At 48.4% G+C, this 13,143-nt stretch overlaps 1 protein-coding gene across 1 annotated transcript; it reads left to right on the forward strand.

Moving 5' to 3' along the window:
- Window positions 1-4,748: 4,748 nt before the first annotated feature.
- CCNG2 (cyclin G2) lies at window positions 4,749-12,870 on the forward strand. Its single transcript, XM_054392250.1, has 8 exons — window positions 4,749-4,768; window positions 4,980-5,117; window positions 6,027-6,164; window positions 7,620-7,870; window positions 8,007-8,085; window positions 8,634-8,732; window positions 9,615-9,820; window positions 10,796-12,870. The coding sequence occupies exons 2-8, from the start codon at window positions 5,007-5,009 to the stop codon at window positions 10,926-10,928; spliced, it is 1,017 nt and encodes a 338-aa protein (XP_054248225.1). The 5' UTR covers window positions 4,749-4,768; window positions 4,980-5,006; the 3' UTR covers window positions 10,929-12,870.
- The last annotated feature ends 273 nt before the right edge of the window (window positions 12,871-13,143 follow it).

A 13,143-nucleotide genomic window follows, 5' to 3' on the forward strand; every position in this document is an offset into this window, starting at 1 on the left:
CCAGTGGGGACAGTTAGGAGGGGATCAAATGCCCCTCGCCTTTGGGGGCTGCTGGCAGGGGAATAAGTTTTACATTCCAGCAGATTTATGAATCACTTCATCTCCTGGCCTTGTTCCCACACGAAGGGCCTGGTGAGGAGAAGCCCATGTTCCTTCTACTCCCCTCAGTTCAATGGAAAACACCCAACTTGTCAAATCATCCTTTTTAATTGTCACAGAGACTTTTTTTTTTCATATTATGCCTCCTAAGGAGTTAGGAAAGAATAAGCAGCTCTCAAGGTGGGAGAGGATTCTAGAGCTAATCTCATTTGATGCAGGCTCTCTTGATGTTTGGTATTTCACCCATCTCCTCACATAAGCTTGAATTATTATGTTCCTACTTTGGCAGGGGGATTGGACTAGATGATCTCTCGAGGTCCGTTCCAGCCCCTACCATTCTGTGATTCTGTGAATTATGTGTGAAGCAAATGCTAATTCACACATCAGCTGTTGTGTCTTCCATCTTGGCAGAAAACTAAGGATGTTGGCCAAGCTTGACACTTCCCCTCCACTAAATTAGCTGCTAAGTCCCTAACCATCATACAGCAGCAGTGTGGTCTTAGGGGAAGAGAGAGAATCACAGCTCTGTGACTTCTGCCTTCCCGTTTTCAGCACTGCTGCGCTCCTAGTGCTGCTGTTCTGTTCCTCACTGCTATAATGGGATAGCAGTGGGGCACTTGGATTAAAGAGTGGCTGTAAGGCATGTGGAGCTCTTTGGTTAAGTGGTTCAAAGGAAACTATTGTTCTGTGTGACCCTGGTTGTTCTTACCTGGGTGTCCAGTTGCTGAGTGGGCAGACTGCTTGTGTCGAGAGTGTTAATTACCGCCTGTCGCTTCAGCAGGAGGGTTTGTATTCCCGTTTCAGTTTGGAAATCCACATGTCACCAGGCCCAATTAACATCTCTGATATCATCACCTGCTAGTCAATACACAGCTGTTACCCATCCATAACTATTCCTGATGAATTGTGGTGTGGACCTGCCGGGACGAGTTCTCCCAAGCCATACTTCAAGGCTGCTTAAAATGATACTAATTTCATTTGATGGCACTGAAAAGCCTCAGATGACAACAAATGCTGGTATTTAGCTTAAAATTTCTCTGGCAGAGGTTAAGGCTTCAGGATAAACCTTTGCTTGCATTAGGGTCCAAAAAGATTTCAGATGGAGTTTCCTCCAGTGTTAATTCCTTTTATTGTTGGTTTCACAGCAGCCTTCCAGGTCAGCGTAACTCAAGAATTCTCCTCTCAAAGGCTCTCCTCACTGCTTCTAAAGGATGAGTGCTACAGCATCTGCAGCTAAAGAATGTCTCTATCTCTTTACAGTCCCAAAGAATGGCAGGAAGGAATTGCTATTCCATGTTATAGAATAGATAAATTGTGTTTTCTCGCAATACTGGAAACACTTCTCATTCCTTCTCATACACACTTCCCCTCATCATAAATGAGTGTCATATTGAAAGAAAATTATTCCTTGCATAACTGAAAAAAAACCCAGATGTTCTTTCTGGACCTTACCATGACTCCTCCTTTGCTCACAACTCCTGATCGAAGTTCTGCCAAATCCAGACAGCACAGTTTATAATCCCAAAGCTGATGAGATCATCACTTACAGCAGGGATCCTTGGGGTTTGAGGTTGTTTGTTTTTTTTTCTCAACCCCACTCAGCTTTTTGTAACAGACCAGTTAATTACAGATGGACAAAGATGGGCAGGGATGATTCTCTCCTAATGTAGCAAATGAGCCCTTCTGCTCATAGAATCCTAGAATGGCTTAGGTCGGAAGGGATCTCAGAGATCATCTATTCCAACCTCTTCACCAATGGCAGGGATGCTTCTCAACTAGATCTGGCTGCTCAAGGCCTCATCCAAACTTGAACACTTCCAGGGAGGAGCACCCACAACCTCCCTGGGCAACCTATTCCAGAGTCTCACCCTTGTACTGAAGAACTTCTTCCTAAGTTCCAGTCTAACCCTGTTCTCCCTCAGCTTCAAACCATTCCCTTTTGTCCTACTGCTAGACACTCTCATGAAAAGTCCCTCTCCAACCTTCCTTCAGCTGTTGGAAGACTAAGGTCCCCCCGGAGTCTTCTCCAGGATGAACAATGCCAGGTCCCTAAGCCTGTACTCATAGCAGAGGTGTTCCAGCCCTTGGATCATCTTTGTGGCCCTCCTCTGGACCCACTCCAACAGCTCTGTGTCACTAGTGAGGCATGCTCTTATCACAGATTTTCCCCCCTCAAATGACATCATATATAAAAAAATAATTATGCAAATTATTCTATTAGATTTAATTTAGTGAAAGGAAAGCCAAGTATGTGTTCAAGGAGATGTCAGAATTAGCACTTTCAGAACTGTCATGCTAAGTGTTCACAAAATGAACTTTTTTTGCCTGTTTAGGTAAACAAATGTGTGTTCCATGATGTGGCTTAGCAGAGCAGTGGGAGGAGGATCATCCACACTCCCTGTCTGTGATGGCAAGATACATTTCAGAGTGTGAGAGGGGGAAAAAAGAGTGGTGACTGCCAAGGGCATTTGGGTAACAGAGCCTCGTCCTGTCAACATCACCTAGATGATGTTACTCCAAGGAGTCAGTCTGAAGTCCAGCTCCATTAACAGTAATTGTTGTTGTTCATAGACTCATTAAGGTTGGAAAAGACCTTCAAGATCAGTGAGTCCAACCATAACCTAACTACCATGACCACTAAACTATATCCTGAAGCACAACATCTACACACTTCTTAAATCCCTCCAGGGATGGGGACTCCACCACCTCCCTGGGCAGCCTGTTCCAATGCCTGGCCACTCTTGCAGGAAAGAAATTTTTCCTGATATTCAAACAGAGCAGATCCAAAATTCTTACTTCAGAGCCTAAAACTGCTTTTATCCCACAAAACCAAACAAAGGAAGCACAAACCCTGTGACTATGCCAGTCCATCCTTGGAGGGATGCTCAGATGTATCTGATGGTACCTAAAGGAGCGCTGGCTCGTGTCAGGAACGTCCTGAGGAAAAGCTGTGCATGTTTATGGGAATCTAAGAGCTCCTGTCATCAAAATAAACTTGAAGAAATCGTTGGCCGTCATCACTGGCACAGCAGACAGGAACTGTGCCTAGAAATAGAGATTGGCATAGCAACGTTGCTGCCTGTTTGGTAGAGGAGGCGGCTTGTTTTCCCAGGCTGCGACATTTAATAAACATGTGGGGTTTGCCGAAGCTGTGGGACCTCGCTAGATCAAACCCAATGCTAATCTCGGGGAGTCGCCGCCGCAGACTTTTGTCTGCGGTGTGTACACATCATGAGTCGCTGTGGTTTCCCGGCGCTTTGCCCCACGACGGTTGTGCCTTTTGTCTTTGCCCACGGGAAACAGAACATGGAACGCGTTGAAACAGCCCCACAAATCCTCCAGACGATGATTTATTTTGGGAGGTCCTGTTTTATCTTGTCATTAGGGCTGCCGGCTGGAAAGCTCTTTGGTGCAGCCTCTGACATCGGCTGTTGGTCTGTGAGCCGTCTTCTGCCTGAAGCATCAAACCCTGGATTCATGCTCCATACAGTGATTGTACACAGACATGCTAAATGCTTTGTAACACCAAATAAATCTGACTATTGGTTTGCAACTTTTATGTGTTTTGGGTTTTTTTGAAACCCAGATGGGCACTTTGAACCCTCACGCAGCCTGAGGGGAAGGGTCCCACACAGGCACTAGGGAGAGCTGAGCCACCTCAGGCCGGTCCCCTCGGGGCAGCAGGCCAGGATTTGTCGTTACCTCTTATTACAGCGCTTTGCGATGGCTGTGGGGACCGCGGAGGCGGCGGGGGGGGTTTCTCCCGTGCCCCGCGGGGTCCCGCAGCCGTTGGTGCGGGGCCGAGGGCCGTTTGTGCTCGGCCGTTGGCAGCCCCCGGGCCTCCCGCTCAGCCGGTTGCTAAGGCCCGCAGCTGGAGGCGGGGCAGAGGTAGAGCAGGTCCGGCCAATCCGGACAAGACTCACCCTGGGTCGGCGGCCAATCGCTGCCTGTAAACAACACACCCACCTCGGGGCTAGCGAAAGGGGCGGGGGCAAGCAGAGCTGCTGGCCAATGATCAGCGGCGGAGCGCGGGCCAATCAGAGACAGGGAAGGTTTGGGCGGACGTTTTGAAACGAGTTGGCGGCCACAGAGACGGCGCGCTCGGGTCCCTTTAAAGGAGTGATGCGATTTAGTGTTGTCTTCTTCCGCCGAGGCTTTGATCGCTCTCCGGAGAAGTGCGGGTTTGCCCCGCTTCTTTTATAGCAGAGGCATTGCTGGGTGCTTGCGTCGCGTCCTGGCCTTCGATCCTCCTCAGGGCGCTTCTAAGGGTGGACGGCTGGCACCGGACTATTTTACCTCTCCGCGGCGCCTCACCGGCCGGGCCTAGCGGGGAGCGCTCCGCGCGGGGCCATCTGCGGGCCGCCAGAACAAAAACAAGGGGGAGGAGCTGCACCGCCTCCATTTTGATGCGGGGCTGGGCGGAGGTGGCTGGTGGGGGCCGGGGGTGGTGCCGCTGCCTCGGGCATCGCCGTGACTCCCTGGGGGAGGCGAGCGGGGCCGGCCGCGGGCGGGGGCGCAGGCAGCCCTGCCTGGATGCGGGGCCAGCGGCGGAGCCCACCCGCGTCCCTGCGGTGACGGGAGCCGGGCTCGCCTCCCCCCTCCCCGCAGCGGAGGAACTCAGCGGTGAGGGCCGCGGGGGGAGCCCGGTGCTCCCTCACTACCGCCCCGGGTGAGTGTGTTGGCAGGACCAGGCTGTCCCCTCCTTGAGACGTCTTGCCAGACCCCTTTGTTCGCCTCTCCGGTGCTGTGAGGGGTTCCCTCCCGGGGGGGAAAGCGGCTGAGCGGCTTGGAGGAGGGCGGGAGGCGCCCGGCTCCCTTTGTCCCCGGTGGGGAGGGGGAGGCGAGCTGCCAGCTGTTGACGACTTGCGTCTGCCGTGCAGGTGAAAGATCCGGAGGCAGGGGAGAAGATGAGCAGCGAGGCGCTGTGGCTTTTCAAGCAACTGAACCTCCACCTGGAGCAGGAGGGGCGCTTCCAGCCCCGCGAGAAGGGGCTCAGCCTCATCGAGTGCGCCGCCGAGGTGAGCGGGGAGCCGGCAGCTGGGCGAGGGGGGAGGCAGCCTCCTCAGGGCAGGAAATAGCTGCTTCAAAAAAGTCTGAGCTAGAAGGGGGACGTGCCATAGCTCCGACAAAACAATTCTCTGTAAACGGCGCTTGCCTTTTGTTTTAACTCAGTCGGTGGTTGCTAACATACTCTTCATTGTCAAAGAACTGTGACCTACAGGATAAGTCGAACGTTTTGGCGTTTAATAGCTTAAGCTTCGAGTGAACACAGAACGAAGAGAGGTGTATTTTTTTTATCTTGGTACTGCAAGAAAGCTGGGATGTCAAGTTAGACAGTTAACAAAATGCTATTAATTACCAAGGTGGAGGGAAAGGAACCTAAAACCCCTCAGTGTTTGACAGTAAAGAAAGAAACTAAGCATAAACGTTGCTATGTTAATGGCCAGAATTCCTTTCTGAGTTTAGGGCAGGCTTGCATTCCTTCTGATGCGTGTGAAGAGTTCTGGAAGAAACCTTAATGTTTGACAAAAATGAGTCTCTGAAATCAGTCTGCTTGCTTGTTTCGAAAGCAGTGCTTTTGCTGCTTAATTATTGACATAGAGGCAACGAGGAGAGTAAGCTGAGTTTGGTCATCTCTGTTTCCCGAAGGTCGGGAGTCGCTGGATATGCAAGCACTTAATAACTGTCGCCTTGAAAATAACAAAGGTGTAGTTGGTGTTGTGGTTGTGCTGGGTATTGCACCAGTGAGACACTAATCCGTGTACCCTGGGGTGTGTTTTGAGTCTCAAATACCTGAATTGATTTATTAAGTTAAGAGAAATAAAGGAAGAAAGAAGAATTGCTCACCTTTGATCTAAGACTTAGGGAGCAAGCAGGCACAGCCACCACTGCTGCCACTGCTGCTGACTTTGCTTCCCTGACCATAGAATGAAAATACCCTGTGTCCCAGACAAAGGAATGCCAAGGTGGAAGATCTTTGGAGCCTCACCAACTTCTTCGGGTTTGCGACTGAAACGTTTGTTCTGGCTGTTAACATTCTGGACAGGTTCCTGGCTCTTATGAAGGTATTTTTGGGGGAGAGGACCCGTTGTGGTGTCAGCTCAGCTTGCTGTGAACTTTCTTGCCTGACAAAAGGGGGAGTGTCATGATCTAGGCTGGAACCCTGGCTGTTTGCTCATTCTGTGCTAGCAATGCTTCTTGAAGTCCTGAAGGTTCTTTTTACCTCTAAAAGGTAAAAAAAAGCAGGGTTTAATTTAAATTAATAGCTCTGTAGCCAGATGTGAAAGACTAAGAAAAGGAGGAATTAAGAAGGACCAAACCAATTTGTGTTACTATGTCTATTTAAAGCTTAGCTTAGCCCTGGAGCTAAATGCCGAGTGATCGTTTCTAGATGCTTTTCTTTCCATGTTTGTGGGGCTTCATAGCAGACAGTTTGAACCTAAACCAGTTTCCCATTATTAAGTTGGGAAAAAAGAAAAACATAAAAAACTCCTTCCAACCTCTGCCATGCTGTGATAAAGTTGTGTTAGTTCTGTGGCCTGAATGTCCTTGAGGTTGCCCAAAACGATTTGCTGGTAGATAAGAGAGACTAGCAGAGGTAGGGACAAGTAGGGGAGGGGTAGGACTGCCTCGAACAGGCTCAGGCTGGCTTTGTGTCGGCTTTCTCTGAGGGTAGGTGAGCGCCGCTGCTTGGCGAAGCAGGGTATTGCAGTTCCCTCTCTGATTTGTTTGGTGATGTGGAGCTAGCTCAGTAGAGGGTGCTCAGCTGTCGAGCTTCACTTCCTCTGCCTTAGCTGTGGCAGATTGATGTTACAGAGGCAGTGGGGTTGGAAGGGACCTCTAGAGGTAGAGTCCAAACCCCTCCCACCAAGGCAGGGTCAGCTAGAGAAGGTCACACAGGAATGCAGCCAGGTGGATTTGGAATGTCTCCAGAGATGGAGACTCCACCACCTCTCTGGGCAGCCTGTTCCAAGTGCTCTGCCACCCTTAAATTAAAGAAGATCCTCCTCGTTCAAGTTTGTGTGTGTTACCCCTTGTCCTGGCACTGGGCACCTCTGAAAAAAGCCTGGTCCCATCCTCCTGCCACCCACCCTTGAGGTATTGATCAGCATTGATGAGATCCCCTCCCTCCTCAGTCTGCTCATCTCCAGACTAAAAAGCCTCAATTCCTTGTCTTCATAAGAGAGCTCACAGAATCCTGGAATGGCTTGGGTTGGAAGGGACCTCCGAAGGTCATGCAGTCCAACCCCCCTGCAGTCAGCAAGGACATCCTCAATTAGATCAGATTGCTCAGAGCTTTGTCCCAGTCCTCTCATCACCTTTGTTTGTTGAGTGCTGAAACTGAAGTGGTGTGACTGTGGCTGGGTGAGGTGTATGAGTCGACTCAATCACTTGTGGTTGAGATAAGCAAAGCTTCCTGTTGGACTGAATGCATGAATCAGCTCCCCTAGGCTGAAGGAGCTGTTGGTGTTGCTATGGGAGAGCAGGAAGGTACTCAGAGCGCTTCCTCTTCCTTGTAGGTGAAACCAAAGCATTTATCCTGCATTGGAGTTTGCTGTTTCCAGCTGGCTGCCCGAGTGGTGGAAGAAGAATGCAATATTCCCTCTGCTCACGAGCTGATCCGGATCAGCCAGTGTAAATGCACTGCGTCCGACCTGAAGCGGATGGAGAAGATCATTGCAGAGAAGCTGCACTTTGAATTTAAAGCTACTACTGCCTTAACTTTCTTGCACTTGTACCATTCTATTGTACTCTGTCATACCTCAGAAAGGTGAGTGGTAGTCTGAGCCCCTTCCCTCTTACATGACGAAGGAGGCAGCTCCTTCAGTGTTTGCTTCCTGACAAGTGGATCCTTGTTGATATCCATCCTGGTTGATATCCATGCTGTTCTCTTGGCTGTCTTGCAGGAAAGAAATCCTGAGTCTTGACAAATTGGAAGCACAGCTTAAAGCTTGCAATTGTCGCCTGGTCTTCTCCAAAGCAAAAGTAAGCCCGCAGAGAATCATTGAGGTTGGAAAAGATTGAGTTCAGCTCTCCTCCTGACACCACCAGGGCCATCAAACCATGGCCCCAAGTGCCATGGCCACAGGTTTCTTGAACACCTCCAGGGATGGTGACTCCACCACCTCCCTGGGCAGCCTCTTCCAATCCCTCACCACTCTTGCAGGAAGGGAGTTTTTCCTGATGTTCAACCTAAGCCTCCCCTGGCACAATTTCAGGCTGTTTCCTGTTGTTAGTTACTTAGGAGAAGATGCCAACACCACCCTCACTGCAACCTTTCAGGCTCCTCTTCTCCAGACTAAGCAATCCCAGCTCCTTCAGCCTGTCCTCACCAGACCTGCTCTCCAAACCCCTCACCAGCTTTGCTGCCCTTCTCTGTACCCACTCCAACCCTTCAATGTCCTCCTTACACTGCCATGCCCAAAACTGGACACAGCACTTGAGGTGCAAGTAGCTTCCTTTGACTTCTTGAGGGGGTTTTATTTCATGTTCTGTTGAGCAGTGATTTCATCACTATTTTTTCCCCTTTCTAGCCATCTGTCTTGGCCTTGTGCCTTCTCACTCTGGAAGTTCAGACTTTGAAATCTGTTGAGCTGTTGGAGATCCTTCTGCGAGTTCAAAAGCATTCAAAGGTAAATATTTCCTGTGGGTTGTTTTTGCAGTGCTAGGGGCTGGTGCACTCAATGATGTCCAGGGTTATATTTAAGGGACCCCTGCTGTCAGGGGATAATCTTTACAGGTGCTGTTGGGCATCAGTTGAAGGAAGCAATGAAATGAGCCTTTAAGCATCTGTCTGCAACTCCAGTAGCAGGGTTTTGTTGGTAGAGTGCCAAATGCCAAGAAACCTGCTGCTTGGAGAACTTCCTGTACTGGCACATAGAATCCTGGAATGGTTTGGGTTGGAAGGGACCTTAAAAATCATCCAGTCCCAACTCCTTGCCATGGGCAGGGACACCTTCCACTAGCTCAGGCTGTTCAAGGCCTCATCCAGCCTGGCCTTGAACACCTCCAGGGAAGGGGCATCTGCAACCTGTTCCAGTGTCTCTTCTCCCTCAATGTCAAGAATTTCTTCCTAATCTCCAGTCTAAATCTGCCCTTGATGGTCTAGAGCAAGCTTTTCACTTTTCTAGTCAAGTTGAACTAACCCAGTTTCAGGAGGGGTGAGTGCAATTCCTTCAAGTATGAGATGATTCTGGTTTTGAAAAGGACTTTCATTTATGAATGGAATCAGCTTGGTGTCATTTGTTCTGTTGGAAGTGATGAAAGTGTTAACAGCAACTGCCAGGCAAACTGTCAACTCAGACTTGAATGTAGACATTTCAGGGAGGGGTAGAGGATCTCCCCTTCAATAGCAGCCCAACTTTGACAAAAGCATCACAGTTTTGACTCACTTTTATCTTGACTCATTTTTTTTTTCCCCTAAGCCTTTCCTGAGAAGGTAAAAAAAGGAGGGAGGAGTTCTCTCTAGAGCCTGTGTGTAACAGACTAAACAGATTCTTTTCTTCTCTTGTCAGATCAGTGATAGTGACCTACTTTACTGGAGGGAGCTGGTCTCAAAATGCCTGGCAGATTATTCTTCCCCTGAATGCTGCAAGCCTGATCATAAGAAGCTGGTTTGGATTGTTTCGAGGCGCACAGCCCAGAATCTGCAGAACAGTTACTACAGTGTTCCTGAGCTGCCAACCATCCCAGAGGGGGGATGCTTCAATGAGAGTCACAGGTTGGCACAGCTTCTGTCAGGGGCTTAATTCCTTGGGAATTCTCAGATTTGGGGGAGGGAGGGAAATGTTAATGGCAACTCTGTAACCAGGTTTATTGGCTACTACTGGGAGGAAAAAAAAAATGCTAGTGTGGGAAATACTGGTAGGCTAAAAATAAATCACAAGGGGAATTGAATGGGGGAAGGCCACTGTGGTTTTGAAGTATAAATGCTTTATAAGAGGGGAGACATTCAGGGAGCTGATGGAGTGGGTCCAGAGGAGGGCCATGAAAATGATCAGAGGACTGGAGCAGCTCTGCTATGAGGACAGGCTGAGGGAGCTGGGGGTGTTCCGCCTGGAGAAGGTTCCATGGAGACCTAATAGCAGCTTTCCAGTACCTGAAGGGGGCTACAAGAAGGATGCAGAGGGACTTGTTTCCAGAGGTCTGCAGTGATGACAGGACAAGGGGCAATGGTTTGAAATGAGAGAAGGGCAGATTGAGATTGGATGTTAGGAGCAAGTTCTGCACCATGAGGCTGCTGGAACACTGCAACAGGTTGCCCAGGGAGGGAGTTGAGGCCCCATCCCTGCAGATACTCCAGGTCAGGCTTGAGAAGGCTCTGAGCAACCTGCTCTAGTGGAGGATGTTCCTGCTGACTGCAGGGGAGTTGGATTAAGATGACCTTGGGAGGTCCTTTCCAACCCAAACCATTTTACTGTATGATTCCATTTTTTGAGGCATGCAAAGCATTTCAGTGTTCTGAAGCAATCTGTGTTTGATAGCTCAAACCCTGGCTCCTTGACTAAGAGATCATTTTGGCTTTAGGAGAAAGGAGATGGTAACTTAACTCTTAAGTGCTGAGAAGCATTTTGATCCTGGGGCATTACACTAGGAACACAAAAGCATGCCAGAAAACAGATTTGAGGAATATTTGCCAGCTTTCAGGTGTTGTGCTCTGTTTTTATCACCTTTCCTGCTGTGTTTTCTTTTCTAGTGAAGACTCCTGTGAAGATATGAGCAGTGGGGAAGAAAGCCTCAGCAGTTCTCCTCCAAGTGACCTGGAAGGCAGCTTCTTCTTTGATCTCAAACCTAAAGCAAAGTGGCAACCTCTTAGTTGTCGATCTTGATTGTGTTGGGTTGAGATTTTTAATGCACCATAGAGGCTTTTGGCAATAATAAATGAGGTGGTAAACTGTATTTAAGGCAAGAATTGCTGTGGTATATCAGTGCTTTGAATGCCTGTCTCAGTGGGTTTTCTGGTTTTCTTTTTGTTGTAATTTTAAGGAAGAAAAAAAAATCTTCAAGTCCTCAGCAGAAGAAAACCCTAATGGGTAGTTCTGTTGTCAAGAGGCATAATTGCTCTTGTAGCTGGTGGGCCAGAATGCTTAGCATCTAATCATGGGCTGTGTTAACAGCTGCATAACCAGCAGACTGAGGGAAGTAGGGGTTTGTCCTCCCTTTGCTTGGCTTTGTTCCCATTTGGGCTCAAGATGTTGACCAACTTGTGCAAGTCCAGCAGGAAGATGGCTCAGCAATTTTGGGCACAGGACCTGTGGGGAGAGGCTAAGCAAAAGGAGCTTGTGCAGCCTTTGGGGGATTGACAGCAACCTTTGGTATGGAAGAGAGGAGATTGCTAGGGAGGAGATGACTTGAGGGTCTTGACTGAGAAGTGAGGATGAGAGGCTTTAAACTGAAGTTCTCAGTTCATGGAGGTTTGCTCCATGGGGGGATAGTCAAGCATAGGAATGGACCAGGAGAGGTTGTGCAGGCTTTTTTCTGGGAGGTTCTTGAGTTTCAGCATGGTAAAGCCCAGAGCTTGGTATGAGTTGAGCTTTGAGCAGCAAGTCCTCTCGAGGGCACCTCCACTCCTTAGTGTTTTGGGATTAGATCCAGCTGCCCAGAGCAGGTGGTATGGAATGAGACATAAACACAGTACCAGGCTGAAACATTTAATGTCAGATGGGTCAGGTGCTGAAACTGCTTTAATGCTTTGTGCTCTGCTCCTTTGCAAGCTGGATTTGAGTTGTGTACACCAAGCAGATTTTCTTTTGAAAAAGCTTGGGGTTTAGGAACTTGAGGAATCCCTGTTGCCTAACAGGAGTGTGCATGGCAAGGAGGAGCTTCCTGGTCAGCAGGAATTTTTCTCTGAAGGATAGGATGAAGTGAGCAATTCCCTATTTTCTTTAACACAGCTCTTTTCACCCTGCAATCCACGTTGTGTATTCCCTCAGCATGTTTCTACTCTTGAACAGGCCAAATCCATCCTGTTAGACTTAGGAACATGCTAAAGCTTGATAAGTCTGCATTCCTTCTCCTATTTAACCCTTGTAGTTGCTTTTCAGTATATTCATGTTATTATTGAGTCATTAATCAGACTTGTTTGCATGCTTCTGTGAAAAGCAATTAGTGCAGGAAAAGTTGCTCTCTTGCAGTCAAATCAGGTAAATGTGATGTTGATGAAGTAGTTGATGTAATAATGGCTTCTTCCCCCCCCCCCCCTTTTTTTTTCCTCTCTTGTTTTCTTTCCTTGAAGCACAAATTAAAAGTATGGTTGTGTTTCTCTCTTACTGAAGGAGGTAGGAAACTAAAGAAGGTAGGAGACTAAATTAGCTGAGAGTAAGGATGTGAAGTGTGGTGGTGGTGCCAAAGTAGAAATGAAGAAGCCAAAAAGCTCAAGGCTGTTTTGTGGGGGAGGAATGTTATTGTTAGGAGGGGGAAGAGCAGTGCTGTAAGTTGATAACTGTTCTGTGATTTCTCAATTAAAAGAAACATAAGTTTACAAAAATGTATATAAAAATGTAAATGAAAAAAAATGTACAGGAAAAAAAAAGAAAAAAATTCAAACCAAACCCCTGGGTGGTAAATACTGTATTTTTTTACACTGTATGTAACTTTTTTGTAGGTATGTTGCATGTAGATAGTAATTTATTGTGCTCCTCTGTATGATATAAGTACTGTACATCTGAAAAGGCTTCTTCCTGCCAGGAGAGCTCCTTTCTGAAATGGAGTACTTGGGGTGCAGGTAATGGACCTGCTGAGTCTTGTTTGAGAACAAAAATAAACCAAGTGCTGTTGTTTGGTAACTTGCTCTGCCTTCTGGTTTGTTCCTTGCAGCTTGGTTGTTGTGTGGCTAGGTGGTTCCAGGTTCTCCAGGAGTGCTGGTGAAGCTGCTTGCACACAGAATGGCTCAGGTTGGAAGGGACCTCAGAGATCATCTGCTCCAAACCCCCTGCCACAGGCAGGGACACCTCTCAACTAGACTTGGTTGCCCAGGGCCCCATCCAACCTGGCCTTGAAACCTCCAGGATGGAGGCAGCCACAGCCTCCCTGGGCAGCCTGTTC

Source organism: Indicator indicator, chromosome 25, assembly GCF_027791375.1.
Source record: "Indicator indicator isolate 239-I01 chromosome 25, UM_Iind_1.1, whole genome shotgun sequence".
Taxonomy (NCBI): domain Eukaryota; kingdom Metazoa; phylum Chordata; class Aves; order Piciformes; family Indicatoridae; genus Indicator; species Indicator indicator.

Coding starts and splice junctions, on each gene's coding strand:
- CCNG2 (XM_054392250.1), top strand. CDS start 5,007: ATGAGCAGCGAGGCGCTGTGGCTTTTCAAGCAACTGAACCTCCACCTG. Junction 7,871..8,006: donor CTCTGTCATACCTCAGAAAG/GTGAGTGGTAGT, acceptor GCTGTCTTGCAG/GAAAGAAATCCTGAGTCTTG. Junction 8,086..8,633: donor TGGTCTTCTCCAAAGCAAAA/GTAAGCCCGCAG, acceptor TCCCCTTTCTAG/CCATCTGTCTTGGCCTTGTG.